This window comes from Corythoichthys intestinalis, chromosome 6 (genome assembly GCF_030265065.1).
Source record: "Corythoichthys intestinalis isolate RoL2023-P3 chromosome 6, ASM3026506v1, whole genome shotgun sequence".
NCBI classification, from domain to species: Eukaryota; Metazoa; Chordata; class Actinopteri; order Syngnathiformes; family Syngnathidae; genus Corythoichthys; species Corythoichthys intestinalis.
Window position 1 is genome coordinate 47,049,871 of NC_080400.1, and position 19,216 is coordinate 47,069,086.

A 19,216-nucleotide genomic window follows, 5' to 3' on the forward strand; every position below is an offset into this window, starting at 1 on the left:
TTCTTTCTTTCTTTCTTATTTTCACAATCTCAATAGCCTATGAAATTGTGGGTATAACTTACATCACGAGTGATGGCTAGCTATCTGAAATGCTCGCATTTGCTAGGTTGAAACACTTCTGCCATTTAAAATGTTAACCAACAGCTATTTTGTCTGCTTACTGGAAATGTTTGATTTATTGAGGTTTTTTTTTTTCAACTATTACTGTCAAGCACTGGTAAGTGTTGTCCTGTCTAGGTTTATGATCACGTCTTTTCATGTTTTTTGTTATGAACGAACACATCACCTCATGGCATACGTACATGTGCAACACGAATATGATGTAAACAATGCTTGCCAACTTGGAGAGATGACTACCCGTCATTGCAAAGGCAAAAAGCTACAAAATGGCCGCGCATGTAGCGGTTCCAACATATCACTGGAACCCTCCAGAATGGAGGAAAAATACACCCGTTCATTCATAGATGTAGACAGATCAACATTCCGGGAACCTTTTCAGCATTTTCTATTCAAAATGCTCTTCGTACATGACTACAATATTCCTCATTCTACATACAGTACATTATGAGGCAATAAGAAAATAGTAATGCACAAACACTAAGGAAACTAACTTTATTCAGATTACTGGTTTGGAAAAATGAATGCGTTAGGTTACTCGTTACGGAAAGAAAGTTATCAGATTACAGTAACACGTTACTTAGTAACACGTAACTGACAACACTGCATACAGAGGTGGGTAGTAACGGGTTACATTTACTTGAGTAACTTTTTGAGAGTAGTTTACTAAGCCATACTTTTTACTTTTACTTGAGTATATTTGAGAAGAAGAAACGCTACTCTTACTCCATTACTTTGGGCTGCACTACTTGTTACATTTTTCGTCTTAATTCTACATATTAATTCTACATATTAGATTTTCCTTTTTTGTTTTTTGCCAGCGACACCATTACTAGTTTCACCAATGAGATGTGGCAATAATAATCACATTCCTCGATTATACCAATCAGACTCAAGCTTGCCGTTCTATGATCAACCTGACCTGTTCAATCACGTGTCGTCATTATAGCACCGTAAAAAATTAAGTATTTGAAATAGAGCGCTGCCCTCAACATGACTCGAAAGTGCGGATTTTAACCTCTCTCCCAGTTATTTGTTTGGAACCGATTGACCACGAAAAACTGGAGATATGATCCATTTAATTGCATAATAGGAACTACGAGGGAACAGTTCACGAAGGAACAATTCACAATTCATAACTGTGCTGCGAAAAAAAAAAACAATCATTATTTAAAAAACATCAAACTTCGTAAGCAGTTACAATGTTACTCATTATTGAGTATTTTTTTCGCCAAATACATTTTTATTTGTACTTGAGTACAGTTTTTTGGATGACTACCTTTACTTTTACTTGAGTAATATTATTTTGAAGTAACACTACTGTTACTTGAGTACAATTTTTGGCTACTCTACCCACCTCTGCTTATATATAAATGGAACTGTGTGTGCGTGTCTGTGTGTGTTTGCTCCCTGTGGACTACAAAACAGCTGGGCGGATTTTGACGAAATTTTACACAGTTGTACTTCATGTGTCTGGGAGGGTTCTTAGATGGATTTTATCTCTATAGGCCTCCGTTTAGAGCAGGAAATTAATTTGAATCTCCAAAAATTATCATAGAAAATGCCAATTTGCACTTTTTCACCCAAGCAATGCCGGGCCAGACCGCTAGTATACAGTATATTAAAGCTAAGCTGCTGGGTTAACCAATCACACTCACTTCCTACTCCCACTCTTCATCTTCAACAAGATAGAGTGACAACACCAGGAGAGCGACTGCTGTACAGTATATTTAATGGTAATATTTTTATTCATGTTGTATTTGTTTTTAATTGTTTACTGTTAAATATGACTCTAAAGGAATACTTCGGTGTTTTCATAAGTTTCTTGTTCACATAAATACTTTATCTTGATATGAAAATAGTTGTATCTTTTTGTTTTGGTGAATTCTATTTTATGAGCACACAATGATGAACACATTTTACTTATTTAAACAGCACCACTCAGATGACACAATGAAAGGCTGCAAAATTGTACTCTATTATTTTGTTATTTTGACACTTAATGGTAAGTTATTATTCATTTTTTAAATTCTTCATTATCTGTTGGGAAACCCTTCATTCAATTTTAATGAGTTCTACCGTTCATTCTTTCCAAATTCTCCCACAGAGTTTGTTTGGTGTGATAAAGGTAAAGCCAACGGTGGGATTCTGTTAAATTGTCACTTAAAGAGACACTAAATGGCAGTATCATGTATAATGATTTAATTAATCATTTTTGTTCTCAACAGCATCGAACACAGATTTTACTGTGAGATCTACATACGGGGAGATTACGTTATTGTGTGGTGAAAACAACAAAGTGACAAAAGATGATAAAAATGTAACATTCCCATTAAAGTATAAAGACGAGAGCACTGGAGAGTACCAATGTGTTGATCGAACAGGCAAACAAAGACAAAAAATCTACGTGAAGTTCAGAAGTAAGTTCTGCACCAACTAAATTACTAAACTATTTATTGTGTAAATTAGATGAAGGCTTTTACTAAAAAATATAATTGACAAATTAAGTCCGATGTGTTACTTACAAAACCAGTTGCATTGATAGTTGTGTTTGTTTGTATCCAGCCTGTGAAAACTGTGTGGAGCTTGACCTGGTTTCCATATCAGGTCTTGCTGTTGGGGACTTGATGGCTACCATTGTGCTCGGAGTGGCTGTCTATCTTGTTGCATCACACACTCATGCCTTTGTAGCCACCTCTCGACACAAAAGTAAATATTTTCACATATACTGTATGTTCTACTTTTAACATTGAAAAAGTTCAGCTTTTAAGAAATGAACTGTTAATATCTACACCTCTGTGATGTTTAGCCCTTTCACACATGAATTATGATTTTTAATTAAAAAAAATATATATTTCATTAGTTTTACGCACTTCTTTAACTCATTGGCAGCCATCGACGGCACTAGACATCCGATCCATTTTGTCTGGGAGGGGCGAATTAATGGTCGTTCATGTATCTCTCCGAGTCAAAATAGATTGGACATCTAGCGCCGTCAGTGGCATTGAAAGATGAGCATTCATGGCTAGTCCTGGTGTAAGTGAATTGGACTTTTGTCGGTGTCAATGGTATGCAATTAGCTAAAAAAAAAAAAAAAAATCTTGGGGCTGTAGCAAGTGTATTTCGTTTTTTATTAATATGAATTTAATTAATTAATTAATTAATGTATTTATACTCGTATGAAAATAATATAAAATATTAAACAAAAAAAAAATAAATGCATTTTTTTAATGACCAAAAATGGTGTCTTGCTCTATAAAGAGTTTAATGTCATAAGTTTAAACTTTTGAACAGATCTCTAATGTAATGACCACTGACCCTGAAAGGGTTAAGATGAGAAATAAAAATGAATACACTTGCTGTGCATCATATAGATAAAAAAATATACTGCAATTATTCAACGTCACTCATCGAGCTGAAAACTGTTGATATTCCTTGACGCTGCTGTTTTGTGTTAAATAAATATTTCCTTGCAGGATCTGACAGGGAACATCTTATATCAAACGAGACACAGAGGCGAGTCCCAAATGAGGGGTACCAGGAGGTAAACTAAATTCCAGAACACTAAAATGTCATTTGTAGTTTTCTCAATGGAAAAGCAATAACTGATGTTCATGTCTGGTTTTCCCGCAGCTAAAATACAAAGATGGTCGCAGAGAAATATACCACACACTCTCTGATAAATGATAGCCTGCTTGCCCAACTGAATAAAATATAGTCAATCTTTGAAACTAAATACAAGTTCTGGAGTCCAAATTTATACAAATAGGTCTTTGTTTAATTGTGTAGATGTTTCACTCCCATTTTTACTTGCATTTTCTGTGTGGTGATGTTAATAAACATAATACCCCCAAGACTTTGTGTTTTAGTGTATTATCGTTGTTTGTGTGTGCCTTGTAATTGACTGGCGACCATGCCAGCGTGTGCTTTGACTCTCGTGTAATGTCATCTGGTAAAAGTCTTCATGTTTCCTCTACTCTATATGTGAACAGGTTCTGTAGAACATGAATGGAATATGGGGGGAAAAAGCTACAGGTACTATGCAGTATGTAACTAAAAAACCTAATTTGCCAGGACATCAGCAACATATACTTTTAAGAGCTTGCACACTCTATGATCATGACGTGGGCTTGCTATACTGAACTATGCCATTTGAAACAATATAGTTTAATTCATTTTCCGTGTCACTTCTTCACGGGGGTTGCATGGGTGCTGGAGCCTGTCCTAGCTTACTCTGTGCCATAGGCAGAGTACACTCTGACTTGATCGCCAGCCAATCGCAGCAATTCAGTTTCCTAAATTAATTGTTTTTTTTTGTTCGTGGGCGCTTATACAGGAACAAGTTAGAGGGAATACATAACTCCTGCTCTGGCCTCGCTCCACTGGCTGGCTATAAACTTAAGAGTTTATTTTAAAAATTTTCTTTAAAATTTTTTCTTCTAAGTTCAAAAATGGTTTGCCCTTTGCTCAAGCCAATCCCTCAGGTCAGCAGATTAGCTGCTTCTGGAGGTTCTGAAATTTAAGCAGAAGCACGAAGACGACTGAGCTTTTTTGTTGCTGGTCCAAAACCATGAAACAACCTTCCTTTGCACATCAGGAAAGAAGCCTCCTTCACTATTTTTATGAGTGAAATCATTTTTTATTCTTTGGCAATTACAGCTTTATTTGTTCATTCATCCTTTTAGTCACTCACTTACAGTATATACAGTATATTCATCCATCCATCCATCCATCCATCCATCCATCCATCCATCCATCCATCCATCCATCCATCCATCCATCCATCCATCCATCCATCCATCCATCCATCCATCCATCCATCCATCCATCCATCCATCCATCCATCCATCCATCCATCCATCCATCCATCCATCCATCCATCCATCCATCCATCCATCCATCCATCCATCCACCACCTAATCCAGGGTATTCATTTATTCATTTTTTATTATACTGTTTAACTTTGTTCCGCCTTTAAATGATGTTGTTACATTGTCTTTAGCTGGCGTTATGTACCCTTTTTTGCAACTGTGATAGCTCTTAAAGAGATATACAGTATATTCCTCTAAATAACATTGAGTTGTTCTGACAGTACTCAGTAATGTGATGAAAATAAGGCATAGACTACACCATCAGTTGACAAGACTGCTCCCTCAGACATTGTGCCACGCCTTCCCATAAGGGGCCGACCCAGGCAGACCGTTGGCTTTCACTATGATAAACTCAAACACGCTGCGTTCTAACGCCGGATTTAGGTGGAAATAGGACGAAGGTTTTACTGTGTAGAAGCAGGCAGGAGTAACTCAAGAGTGATTAGGTCGAGAATTCCAAGGAATTATTATATCAAATAGCACCATGCATGCACTTTGAAATGTGAAAAAATATCAATGGATACAATTAGTGTAACTTTGGCTAGAAATATTTACACAAAATGAATGATAACTGCCTGTTTTTTGCTTTTAACCAATAATCTATACTTTTTTACATTAATTTCTATAGAAATTCCACAATTTAAGCATTTCTTTAAAAGGATTTTCAACTCAAAAAACTTTTTTTTTTTTGTCAACCGGCATGTTAGATTAGACAATACCGTAACTTTTGCTTGATATATTTATGTAAAATGAAAGATAGCTGTCTGTTTTTTTACTTTTAACCAAGAATCTAAAGTGTTTAACATTCATATCTGCAGAAATTCTGCAATTTTAGCATTTACTTACAGGAATCAACTTTGTTTCGTGACGGCCGCCATGTTGGATTACACAATACCGTAACTTTGGCTTGAAATACTTACGTATAATGAATGGTATCTGCCTGTTTTTTTTTTCTTTTAACCAAGAATCTAGACTGTTTTATGTTAATATCTATAGAAACCTATATGATATGTTAAATATTGCTATTGATCCTGAAAATATAAGTGATTATCTCTGCATTTGGTGATTTTTGTGCAACTAGTGTAAAATTTGAGAATTTTATAGCCATATAATTAATCGGGATTTTATTAGGGGGACGACTTTGAATATTTTTATGTCGCTGCTCACGGAGACTCATAAATGCCTAAGGGAGGTGCCTGTTTTTGTTTTAGGTCGTTAGCGGCTTTGGTTTAAAAAATAATTGTATTATAAGTTTTTGAAAATAGGCCCCCTGAGGATCGGCCCCAAGCCATGTCAACTGATAGTGACGTCTATGAATAAGGAATGTTTTACTTAAGGAGAGGGGGGCTTTTTGACTACACATGACACAATTAAATACACAAAAACACATCTTGTCAAGAATACAAATATAAATTATAACACAATATCCTCAAAAAGGAGTGTTTTCCTGTCCAGAAATAAGAACCTTTAGTTGTTTTACAAAACTATGTGAGCGAAAATGCATTCAAACACATAGGACAGGTTGAACACAAGGAAATACTGATGTAGATTTTCTAGCGTTAACAAACATACTAGTATACAATGAGGGAGTTACATGGAAAAATGAGGGAGGAGAGAAATGGTTTTAAAAATAAAGTCAGTCCTTGTCAAATAATCGAGTGGTTTTAATTCCAAAATATTTCTTGTTAACATATTTCAGTTCCTTATAATGGCAAAAGCAAACAGTTACATACGCAACAAAGCAGCAAGTGTGAGTTCTAATTATAACTCATAATTCATTAGTAAGCTAATCAGAGAACTGTGACATTGAAATGATGTCATGTTTTAGGCACTGGGGAAAACATGCACTGGTGGATACAATTTTATACACTATAGTGGAGTTACAGAAAAAGTTTGGTCTCTGTTATTGCCAACAAAGGGTACATAACAAAGTATTAAGATGAACTTTTGGTCTTGACCAAATACTTATTTTCCACTCTAATTTGGAAATAAATTCTTTAAAAATCAAACAATGTGATTTTCTGTTTTTTCCCCCCCACACTCTATCTCTCATGGTTGAGGTTTACCCATGTTGACAATTACAGGCCTCTCTAATCTTTTCAAGTAGGAGAACTTGCACAATTGATGGTTGACTAAATACTTATTTGCCCCACTGTATAAGAGTAAGTAAAAGCCATAAGCAGACAAAACATTACTGCAATATTCTCTTCTTTCCACCTCACAAAGGCAGGTGATGGGCCGCATGTCTGGGTGAACGTAGGGGTGTAACTGTAACGGATATGAGCTGCGGCTTTGAGGCTGCATCACACGTGATGAACCTACACTTCTGATAAGTATCAGAGGTATGTTTCCGACTACAAAAAAATTGCAGATTATTTTGAGAAATACTTGATACAGACAGTATAAAATGTACATTTCAATACATTTGTTACATTTAAGAAAGCAAAAAACATGATTCGATTTAAAATGGAAGCAATTACAAATAAAAAAAAATCTTGTGTTATGGAAAACATATTCTATTTAAGCCAACAAATGGTCATAGCAAGATCTTGGGTAACGATCAGTGGCTGAACAAATGTGAACGGGGCCCGGGTGCAATGAGAATTAAAGAGACCCCCTGAGTGGATTTTCAGTGTGGTGCTAGTGGACAATTAGTTGTGGGACCCTCCAGACAACCGGCCAAGCGGGGGATGGGGTCTGGCAGAGATATCTAACACTTTAAACTAGGGTTGTTCTGATCATGTTTTTTTTGCTCCCGATCCGATCCCGATCGTTTTAGTTTGAGTATCTCTCATTCCCGATCCGATTGCTTTTTTTTGCTCCCGATTCATTTCCAATCATTCCCGATAATTTTTCCCGATCATATACATTTTGGCAATGCATTAAGAAAAAAATGAATAAAACTCGGACGAATATATACATTCAACATACAGTACATAAGTACTGTATTTGTTTATTATGACAATAAATCCTCAAGATGGCATTTACATTATTAACATTCTTTCTGTGAGAGGGATCCATGGATAGAAAGACTTGTGACTTTGCATATTGTGACAATCATATTATATTGTGACTAAATATTGCCATCTAGCGTATTTGTTGAGCTTTCAGTAAATGATACTCCAATGCATGATGGGAAGTGGAACCATGATGGGAAGTAAAACCATGACTGTGCGTCGTGCTAACAATGGATATATCTTCTCTGCTTTGAGAAATAACTTAAGGTAATGTGACACAGATCATTTGCCACTTTGCTTCCCCACATTTCATCCCATCATCTTTCTAATTATAGGGGGAGAGATTACAAGGTTATGGCCAATTAAAGAAAGGCTCCGAAGGCTGCCATAATTCTCTCTGCTCATTGTTTTTATCTCTCTATATAGGTAAAACAGTGTCAATATAGATTGATCGCGACAATGAGTGAGAGGGTCGTGCAGCACATATATTAATAGCGTTAAATATTTTAACGTGACACAGATTTTAATAAATTTATTGCCGCCGTTATCGGGATATTTTTGATAACCCTACCTTAAGCCTAAACTAAAGACGCTGGATGAGTGTAACATATTATGTCTGTAACGTTAAATACAATTAGAAAACGATTTAATTAAAATATATATACTGTATATTTAAAAAAGGCATGGCCGATATTTTTTTGCCGATTCCGATACTTTGAAAATGACGTGATCAATCGGGACATCTCTACTTTAAACACTATATTACAGCTCTGAACAACCCGGGTACAGTTGCACACTTACAGTAGTTCCGCCCCTGGTACTGATTAATATACACCAAATTGTTGAAATTTCCTTTACATTACTTGTTAATGGTAGTAAATGGTGATTTTTATCTATGTGAAGACACTGATCATAAAAGTATTTAATGTGGTTGAAAACGGATGCTGTAAGCATTAATATTAAAAAACATTTAATGTAGATTTTTGTAAATTTGCTGTTTTATTTCTTAAATAATCACATCTCCAACATTTCTAGGGACGTCCTACCACTCACTGGTGAGCTATCATTAGAACAGGGCTACTCATGTGGCCTTTGGGGGCTTCCTGGTGATTGCAGGTGCCATGTTGATGTTCATTGATCTAAAGGACTAACACTGCAGGAGATTTTTTTTTTTAAGTCACCACATAAGGCAAAGTGATAACTAGGAGGAAATGTGTCATGATAGCCACACATTCATAAAACAGGACCATGATGAGGATTAACTACTCTTTCCCTTTGGAAAACTGATTTGGACATCAGTGAAGGAGGTCCAACGACAATACTTATAATCTTACACAACATACTAATAATTACATACATCTCAGCATACAATAATGGACAATCCACTCTCGTTCTGTTGTGAACTTTTGAGGCATGGAACAGTTGTCTAAGTGACATAACTGTCCTCGCTGCTCAGAACAATATGGCTAAAGCAACAATAAATTGACATAACATTAACTTATTATGTAGCAGTAGAAAATGGATGAGCACTCATATTGTGCTAAACTATTCAAATTTTGACATTAGATTTAACTTTTAATACTTTTCCATGGGACCAATTTGGGCGCCAACTTTACTTCCTCTTCCTGTCATGAGCTTACCTTAATGTTGTTTATGATGAAATGAGTCAACTGCTCGAGTGAATATAATTGTATGGCGTGTAAAGAATTCTAGCATTAAAATGTTGCAATGCTGCCCTTCTTATATTCAATTGTTTGTCTTCCCAGATGAAATGCTTCAACTTGTTAGCTGTCACAGGTGCCTCATCTTGATTTGCTATTGTTGAGAAAAGAATATGGATCCTGGGAGTGGGTGTTCAGGCGCTGTCAATGATACCATAAGGAGAGTGTTAGCAGCTCAAAAGGCAGAGTACATAACAAGTAGTTTCAAGGTCACTTGGTTCCACTCTAATATACACCACAGATGCAGTAGTTGATTAATTTCAGCCTCAAAAACCCTGGCCAACAGCTTGCGAAGAGCAGTATTGTTCAGCCGCACCTTTTCACTCCCTGCGTGCCTGCATGTGAGTCATCTTGTTCTCTAAATTGGTGTCCAATATAAATACTGTATACATCACTGCGTAAGTTGGTTTCCCATGAAGGATTATAATGACAGTAAGGGATTAAAAAAAAAATTAATAGAAAATTCATACAACCGTGACATGCCATTGGGATTCTCATACCCAGGACTCTTCAAACGCTTTGGACCAAAAAATATTTTTATGGTACCAACTCTATCCTTACTTTTTTCCTATGTCTCGTTGCGATCGATACTATCGAATTGTCATTGTTGCAATACATTTGCATTATTCCTCATGAAACACCACAATCATTATTGAACTTGCTGCTGAATATTTGCTGTGACCTAGTTTTGTGTGCATCATATTATACAGTTGGTTGTATACAGTGGTACCTCGACATACGATCGCTTCGACAAATGAGCTTGCTGAACGAACTGGCTTTAAAATACGGCCGTAGAATGTCTACGATCTCTGACCTCCGTTCCCAAGTCTTTATAACATAAAGTGACAATTATTATTGTGGTAAAATCACCAGCTTTGTCAGGTTTTTAATTATTTATTTCAGAACTTATGTAACACAACATGCCTACTGTCTGCCGCAGCTGAACATGAAAAGTGAAAGTAAAAAGTCCTCTCTCAATCTGTCAAGTCAGCCATGCGGTGTGTTCAGGTACACCACGTAAAACACAACCGCCACATTAGAACCCGATTTGTTTCATTATTGCAGGTATTATTATTATCATTGCTATTATTATATTAATATTCCGATTTTTATTCAGAATTTATTTCTTTTGCTCTGTGTAATAGCGTACCGCGTTAATGCTATTTTTATACCGTGACGTCACCATCGTAACCCGGAAGTGAGTCAACATAGATACGCCCTCGCATACAACTCATATTATTACCACTTGTTTTCTGCCGGTAATTTTTCAAAAAAGAACATACCAAGTAAACACTACTGCTATGGAACTTGTAGAAACGACTCTAGACATTACAACATATGAAAGATGTTTTCTTCATACGTTGGAAAAAATGTGAACAATGGATCAACTTGTGTGGATGTCCAACGCCAGCAAGGTGAAGCCATTCACCTTCATATGGAGTAAACATTTTGTTGGGGGTCATGGTCCTGCAGAGGACGAAGACGTAAGCCATTTTGATATTTTTAGTCATTTTTTAGCGGGGCGTTTTGCCGTGGTGCTTCTGTCTGATTTGTTTGATTTTATTTTGGCATGTTTTACTCTACTGTTTGCAGCAGTGTTGTTTGCGTCAATGATGACGAAAACGAAAATATTTTGGCGTCGAACAATTTTTGATGACGATAATGTGACGATGGCGAGCTAAAAATGTATCTTGGGAGCAGGGGTCGCGTTAACCGAATATTTTCCGTCGTTGACCGGTTTTTTAAAACGGTGACGGAAAAAACTGAAGTCCATCTGTCATTTTGACAGGTTGCAATTCACACCCCAGATCACAGGGTGGCGAGTGAGCATATTAATTAGCTTTTGTCTCTCTTGATGCATGACGTCGTTGGCCTTACTCGGAAAAATGTCAAGGCAACTGAGTGTTTGCCTGTCACGGCCAGAATGTTCTCCCTGTATTTTTCAAACAGTGAGAGAAAAGTCTGGGACACAGCCCTCGAGTAGGTACAAAATCAATCGACAAATCAGATTTGTTTATTTGCGTGACGTGTTCTTCACGAGCAACGTCACTCTTGCGCGCCGAAAGTCGTCTCTACAACAACACGGATGGCGGGAGAGCCGAGAATATGTTCCAATCCGCGGTAAATTCAGTTTTAAATGAGCTAAAACACAACGACACGAGACATTGACAACAGTCTGTCTCGCGCTAGCCATGTTGAATAAACTCCGTTCTCCTCGTATGTTTACTTCCGCGCGCAAGTCCCTCATCCTGCCCTCGTCGCTTTGCTAACGGCACGTCTGCCCGTCGCTGATTGGTGCACTCCGCTGTCTGTCTGCCTCTTGTTAAGCTTGTTCGGACAGAATATTAATTAAAAATGAATGAAAACTAAATACTATTGAATATGTCATTATAATCATTTTAAAAATGTAAGTGACGGGTAAAAATAGATTATGACCGGATTTTTATGACACTGTCAGTCAAAATGACAGACAACGAAAAAGTCTAGCGCAACCTCTGCTTGGGAGACTAAAACATAATGATACGAATGCCAGTTTTCGTCTGACGAGACGAGACGAGATGAAAAGTCGCCATAGTTTCCGTCATAATTTCACAATGTGGGACATTTTCTTATCGTATGTGGACTTCGCATGCATCGTAGCATTGTTTGGTCGTATCACTCACGCTGCGTCCACCACACCGGTCCCACACACAGGCTTACTCACCGGTGTCTTCTCCAGGCTCCAGACTTTTGTGAAACATGTCAGATGCTGCTTTGTAAGTTTTGTTTTCTTTTCTTGGCTGGATATGCCATGTCGCTTTAGTCTTTTAAGGTCTGTGCTGAGTGATCATCACACACTAAATGTAACTTGTAGCGTTAGCAAAGACTTCGCGTAGCATTAGCATTTAGCGCGGTTAGTGTCTTAAACTCTTGTAAAACTTTTTTGGGTACTGTTCGTGGTGTCCAGGTAAGTTTAATAAACTGAAAATAATGTACTGTTTTATCATCACGAAGATGGTGATGTCCTTGTAGACTCTACAATTATGTGCCCGTCTGTCAATGTTCATTTGAAGTTGTTGGAAACCTTTTATTTATTTATAGAATAACACAAGTTTACAGACAAAAACATTTTGAGTAATTGTTGAGTAAAACGAGACTGAATTTGTCTGAGTTTTCGTTGACTAAAAGTAGACGAAGGACGAACACATTTTTTACTGACTAAAATATGACTATGACTAAAAAGTATTTTCATCCAAAAGACCAAGTCGAAAATTAAATGGGCTGCCTAAACAACACTGGTCTGCAGCCAGGTCACCGTTGAAAAAAAAGAATTGCAGAAGGGAAAATAGAATGCTGACATGGAATTAGAATTAGGCTTTGAAAAAGTTGTGGCCTCAGTGTACTGTAAATTTACCTACACTGATATGCATGTTTTTTTTTTTTTTTTTGTCAGATGAAGGAGAATAATCAGGGAAAAGACATATACAGTGTATCACAAAAGTGAGTACACCCTCACCCTCACATTTCTGCAGATATTTAAGTATATCTTTTTATGAGACAACATTGACAAAATGACACTTTGACACAATGAAGAGTAGTTTGTGTGCATCCTATATAATAGTTAATTTATTCTTATATTATATTTAACAAAAGTGAGTACACCCCTTAGTGAAAGTTGTCAACATTAACATACAACATGTCAACTGCCTATATTTTGTGTGGCCACCACTATTATCCAGAACTGTCTTTACTCTCCTGGGCATGGAGTTGACCAGAGCTTCATTCACAGGTTGCCACTGGAATGCTCTTCCATGACAACGTTGCGGAGCTGCTGGATATTTGAGCCACCTCAACCTTCCGCTTGAGGTTTCCCCAATGATGTTCTATTGGGTTCAAGTCTGGAGACATGCTTGGCCAGTCCATCATCTTTACCCTCAGCCTCTTCAGTAAAGCAGTGGTCCTCTTGGAGGTGTGTTTGGGGTCATTATCACGATGGAATACTGCCCTGTGACCCAGTTTCTGGAGGGAAGGGATCATGCTCTGCTACAGTATTTCACAGTACATGTTGGAATTCATATTTCCCTCAATGGAATGTAACTCTCCAACACCTGCAGCACTCATGCAGCCTCAGACCATGACATTCCCACCACCATGCTTGACTGTAGGCATAAGAGACTTATCTTTGTTCTCCTCACCTGGTCGCCGCTACACATGCTTGAGACCATCGGAACCAAACAAATTAATCTTCGTGTCATCAGACCAAAGGACATTGTTCCAGTAATCCATGCGCTTTGTTGACATGTCTTCAGCAAACTGTTTGAGGGCTTTGTGTACCTTCTCCAGAGGAGGCTTCCTCCTGGGGTGACAGCCATGCACACCAATTTGATGTAGGGTACGGCGTATGGTCTGAGCACTAACAGGCTGAACCCCCCACCTCTTCAATCTCTGCAGCAATGCTGACAGCACTCCTGCGACGATCTTTCAAAGAAGGCATTTGGATGTGATGCTCAGTACGCGCGCTCAGCTTTTTTGGATGACCAACCTGAGGCCTGTTCTGAGCAGACCCTGCTCTTTAAAAACGCTGGATGATCTTAGCCACTGTGCTGCAGCTCAGTTTCAGGGTGTTGGCAATCTTCATGTAGCCTTGGCCATCTTCATGTAGCGCAACAATACGTCTTTTAAGATCCTCAGAGAGTTCTTTGCCATGTGGTGCCATGTTGGAACTTTCAGTGACCAGAATGAGAGTGTGTGAGAGCTGCACTACAAATTTGAACACACTTGCTCACTATCCACACCTGGACCTAGTAACACTAACGAGTCACATGACATTTTGGTGGGAAAATGACAAACAGTACTCAATTTGGACATTTAGGGATGTAGTTTCTAGGGGTGTACTCACTTTTGTTGCCAGGGGTTTAGATATTAATGGCTATATTTTGAGTTATTTTTAGGGGAAAATAAATTAGCTATGATATAAACTGCACACAGACTATTTTTCATTGGGTTAAAGTGTCATTTTGTCAGCGTTGTCCCATGAAAAGATGTATCTAAATATCTGCAGAAATGCGAGGGGTGTACTCACTTTTATGATACACTGTAAGCAATGGAAATTTCACATATGTCACACAGAAGGCATAAACATTAAGGCAGGTTATAAGAAAAATCAGGAATATTTACTCTGTAGTCTTAATGTAACAATCAATGGTAGGTGTTTTTACAACTGCTTGACATTTCCAACATTTTCAATCCGGAGGCAGAGGTTAACGTGAATGTCCCTGAGCTGATTTTATTCATCTTTAGAGATCGAGGAGTATTCTAAAGTTTAATGATCATGTTGTATCCAACTGAAGTCTTGTGAGAACATGTTGTGTGGAAAATATGTTATGTAATCCTTTACTCACGTCATAGTCAGGAGAAGGCTGGGCCGGGCCTGTGGATACTAAAAGAAGAACACAGAAATGTGGTTACACATCATGAACCTGGACACAATCCAAACCCAAAATATTTAAATATATAAAAAACTTGAAAACCCCCCCCAACGTTTTCAATGTGAAAAAAAAAATGCAATTAAAAAGATATCCATGAACTCTTGAATTTTTAATCTGTGTAAATACAAATATTTGAAAGTGCCTTTGAAATTAACTGTGTAAAAAACTAAATATGAATTACATTATTCAAAGTCCACAATATTGTCTCCCCTATATTGGATTCTTCAAGTTACGACTTTAGGATTTTAGTTGTTTGTAGGGGGGGGAAGATGATTCAACGCAAGTTTATTTTTAAAAAGCCATTCTGTTACACTGCTTCTTACCTTTGGTATCTTTTGAAATTTTCTTCTTGGTGCACTTGTAGATAAGTAACATCAATATAAGTGTTATGCTCATGTCTGCAACAATGGCCAAGGCAAACAGTGTTGCGTCCAGCTCAAAACAATCAGAACAGACTGGAGGAGGGATGGACAGTGAGAGAGACGTTAGCATATACAAAGATCACATGAGCAAATACAGTCCATTTGGTGCACCTACCGTTTCCTTCCACATAGAAATAATATTTGACCTTTTCACCATATTCACAATAGTATAGGCCTTTGTTTTTGCCATTATAAGTAACTGTGAAGTCCTTGCTGGCACTGTGAACGGGGTTATCTGATTTGAACCAGGTCCCATTTTCGGGACATGTCATAGTGAAGCTCTCCCGCCAGAATGACACAGCACCTTAAATAACATTAAGTTGGGGGACAAATTTAGTGCTTGTTTTATATTTTCAACTCTCATTTCCTCTAAAACACAATTCTTCATTGCGTTAGCCCAGCTAATAAAACATTAATATCATACTAAAGACATTATCAACATCAATGCATTTTCATTTATAGTGATCAAAATAGGTAACTGAAGATTTAAAAGCAGGAAATGTGAGATCCCGTCTTTTCAGTGAGTACAATGCTGATTCTGACTTGTATTTTGAATTTGTGATACAAACACGACAAATTCAAATTTCATTGAATTAAATATACAAAAAAGAACAAAACAAACACACACAAAAAAACACATACAAGTCAAAGATGAATACAAATTACCTGTACCAGCTTCCACTGCACTTAGTACCATCAGGAGGTAGCTGAAACGCAAAGCACTGTTGTTCATAATTTTTGATGATTATAGCCTAATGTATTTTTAGATTCAGTAATTGTTCCCAAAAAGATAACTTTAAAACCTCTCCAATATTTGAACTGAGCTTGGAACCCGCTGCTCTTTTAATCTGTCTGACGTTATCTGTGTGACATCCCCCAAACACACACATGTGCACCCACACACATTTACGAAAATACATGTGTCGAAGTAGACTTCACGGATATAATTTAAACAATGTCAAATGAAAGGTTTCTTAAATGTATCGTAGTTCATAATGAAGGTAAATTAAAAAAAAAAATCATTATCTGACAACTTTGAAATTCTTTTCCGTTGCAGAGTATTATGGGATGGTAGCCATATATTAAAGTGCAGTCCTGCCCTCTTATGGCTTAATGGTGAATGTAAAACATCAGGCTCACTTTATATTCCATGATTATGATACAGTACAATCAAATAAAACTGGCTGCTTCTTTGATCGACTTAATTGAACTATGTTTGGAAAAACCTCTTGTCATTCATTCATTTTTTTTGATCATTCATTCATATAAATTATACACACTACACTGTAAATGCTAATATAAAACTTAATTAAATATGATAAGAGAACCAAAATTAATTTTAATCAACCTGTTGTCAAAACTATTTTTTAAAAACAAGTAAGTAGTAATTTGGGCCTCTAAAACATGCCTAACTTGATGTACAGTACCTCAGTTAAATCAAATTAAAAAAAAATATTTTTTTTACCAAGTGTTCTTTGGGCGTTCTTTCAGACATGCTCAGATCTGCCTCGTCTATTTCGCGGGGTTTTTTTTGACACCAAAACATTCCCGCAATCATCCACAGTGAACCGTGCTGTTAAACAAAGCTTTCTTCAGCACTTTCACTTATTTTACTCACTTCACATTGATTTGGTGAGTAAATATTTTACTCTTTTATAAACTGTTGTTTTGCAGCACCACGACAGTTTATTCATTCATTCACTCATTTTCCAAGCTGCTTATCCCCACGAAAGTTTCTGCGATGTTGGAGCCTATCCTAGCTAACTATGGGCAGTAGGCGGGGAACCCGGAATCGGTTGCCAGCCAATCGTCGGGGGACAGTTTATAAAAGAGTAAAATATTGTAACGACTGTTATTGATCTGTTCCACTGCAATGGATGATGGGTAGTTTTGGCAACCACAACTGAGATTAGTGATTGCTGTTGTATCTCATATGTGTTCTGTTCAATACAATAAGAACCACAATAATTATTATAATTAGAATTAGTTCAGGTTAAAAAATGAAGTTCACATGCATATGATGAATGAGCAGCACTAAAGTTATTTTGCGTACTGGTGAAAACTCAAAATAAACAATTTTATAATCTAATCATTAAGGTTAATTTGAGTCCATAAAACTTGAAATAATGAAGTAAATTGCATCTAATTATAGCAACACTAGGTAACTTCAGCCTTCATGAAATATTTTTAGAACATTTGTGATTATATGTCCACTGACAACTAATCAAATGTCTTTTGGGTGGGGAGGGGGTTACCCACACGAAGCCACACTGTTGCTAACCATCCCTGTTGCTAACCATCGTATGCTATTGTTTAGCCACAACTGGATTCATCACCTAATTACCGTATATTGGTCCGAATATGAGACGGCCCTGATTATAAGACGACCCCCTCTTTTTCAAGACTCAAGTTTGAAAAAAAGACTTTGAACACCAAATTAATTTTTATACAAAAAATAATTACAGTACATCTGAAACAAACGATTATAACAATATATTTCAGAGAAAAAGCATGGTATTTTGCCTCATTCAAATCTTAATATCTGAACATTTAAATATGTAAACTAAAGTGCAGTCACATTCGTAAATGAATGGCTTCTGGTTTTTGAAATGTAAATCAATCTATTGTGATAAAACAACAAAATTGCAATAACTGCATTAACCATCAAAGTAAGGTCTAAATGTAACTGTAGTATTGAAACAAATCTGAATAAGGAAAAACATTGCAATAAAATAATGCAAACTGGTTAAACTTGAGAGTAGCTGGGATCTGTCACAACAGAACTTTGCTTCAATGACATCTGGCGCCATCTAGCGTCGTGAATGGGTATAATGTCTAGACCGCGAATATAAGACGACCCCCGCTTTTTCAGTCATATTTCAATGCAAAAAACACCGTCTTATATTTGGGCCAATACGGTACTATTCCTCCGTCTCACAGTCACTGAAAACAGAAATGTCGTTTAATCCATCTGCAGGCGAACGATATATGAGGATTTTACGACACATTGCACTCATGCGCTGGGCCTCATGGGAAACCCAGTCTACCTTAGGGCGAAACACTACCAGTTTGTCCACCGGCGTTCCTCAAATCGACCAAAACTGAGAAGTTACCAAGTGTTGCTATGTAACTTACATAAATTGAGGCAATAAAGAAATTGGTCTATAGGTTGTAAAATTGTGTTTATAGTTGCTTTTGAATGCTGGTATTACTTTCGAAATTTTCAATTTTTTTCCCCCCGAAAACAACCGAACTGAAATGATAAATTACAGACATAAAGTAGGGCTTCGCAATGGTTAATATAATCTTTTTTATTTCTAACATTGAAATCATTATAATCCATTGATGACTTACTTTTACATTTCGATACAATATTAATAACTTTCCGATTATATGTACAGTGGTATGAAAAAGTAACTGAACCTTTTGGAATTTCTCACATCACCATTAAATGCGATCTGATCTTTGTCAAAATCACACAGATGAAAAAAAAACACTGTCTGCTTTACCTAAAACCACCCAAACATATCTAAGTTTCATATTTTAATGAGGACAGTATCCAAACAATGACAGAAGGGGGAAAAATAACTAAGTGAACCATCACATTTAATATTTTGTGCCTCCCCCCTTTGGCAGCAATAACGTCAACCAGACGCTTCC

General features: G+C 37.0%; 2 protein-coding genes across 5 annotated transcripts; one reads left to right on the forward strand and one right to left on the reverse strand.

Moving 5' to 3' along the window:
• Positions 1 to 1,583: 1,583 nt before the first annotated feature.
• LOC130917783 (T-cell surface glycoprotein CD3 delta chain-like) lies at positions 1,584 to 4,005 on the forward strand. Of its 4 annotated transcripts, none has more exons than XM_057839468.1 (7): positions 1,585 to 1,853; positions 2,053 to 2,122; positions 2,225 to 2,257; positions 2,346 to 2,537; positions 2,683 to 2,826; positions 3,594 to 3,661; positions 3,751 to 4,005. In XM_057839468.1, exons 1-7 carry the CDS (start codon positions 1,851 to 1,853, stop codon positions 3,802 to 3,804), a joined length of 564 nt encoding a protein of 187 aa, XP_057695451.1. In that variant the 5' UTR covers positions 1,585 to 1,850; the 3' UTR covers positions 3,805 to 4,005. The 4 variants fall into 4 exon arrangements, with proteins under 4 accessions (XP_057695449.1, XP_057695451.1, XP_057695450.1 ...); XM_057839470.1 differs by having other exon boundaries at positions 1,590 to 1,853; positions 2,225 to 2,245; XM_057839466.1 differs by having other exon boundaries at positions 1,584 to 2,122.
• Positions 4,006 to 5,032: 1,027 nt separating this feature from the next.
• Positions 5,033 to 16,466, reverse strand: LOC130917055 (T-cell surface glycoprotein CD3 epsilon chain-like). Its single transcript, XM_057838111.1, has 5 exons — positions 16,223 to 16,466; positions 15,672 to 15,860; positions 15,458 to 15,589; positions 15,048 to 15,085; positions 5,033 to 9,807 (listed from the first exon to the last, which is right to left on the reverse strand). The coding sequence occupies exons 1-5, from the start codon at positions 16,287 to 16,289 to the stop codon at positions 9,748 to 9,750; spliced, it is 486 nt and encodes a 161-aa protein (XP_057694094.1). The 5' UTR covers positions 16,290 to 16,466; the 3' UTR covers positions 5,033 to 9,747.
• Between the last annotated feature and the right edge of the window lie 2,750 nt (positions 16,467 to 19,216).

What these genes read in the sequence shown, in the direction of transcription:
- LOC130917783 (XM_057839466.1), top strand. Translation starts at nt 2,023, where the DNA reads ATGATGAACACATTTTACTTATTTAAACAGCACCACTCAGATGACACA. An exon ending in TGTTATTTTGACACTTAATG is followed by an intron (nt 2,123 to 2,224) that starts GTAAGTTATTAT and finishes ATTCTCCCACAG; the next exon opens with AGTTTGTTTGGTGTGATAAA. An exon ending in AGCCACCTCTCGACACAAAA is followed by an intron (nt 2,827 to 3,593) that starts GTAAATATTTTC and finishes ATTTCCTTGCAG; the next exon opens with GATCTGACAGGGAACATCTT.
- LOC130917055 (XM_057838111.1), bottom strand. Translation starts at nt 16,289, where the DNA reads ATGAACAACAGTGCTTTGCGTTTCAGCTACCTCCTGATGGTACTAAGT. An exon ending in TGCAGTGGAAGCTGGTACAG is followed by an intron (nt 15,861 to 16,222) that starts GTAATTTGTATT and finishes ATGTTATTTAAG; the next exon opens with GTGCTGTGTCATTCTGGCGG. An exon ending in AGCCTTCTCCTGACTATGAC is followed by an intron (nt 9,808 to 15,047) that starts GTGAGTAAAGGA and finishes TATCATTGACAG; the next exon opens with CGCCTGAACACCCACTCCCA.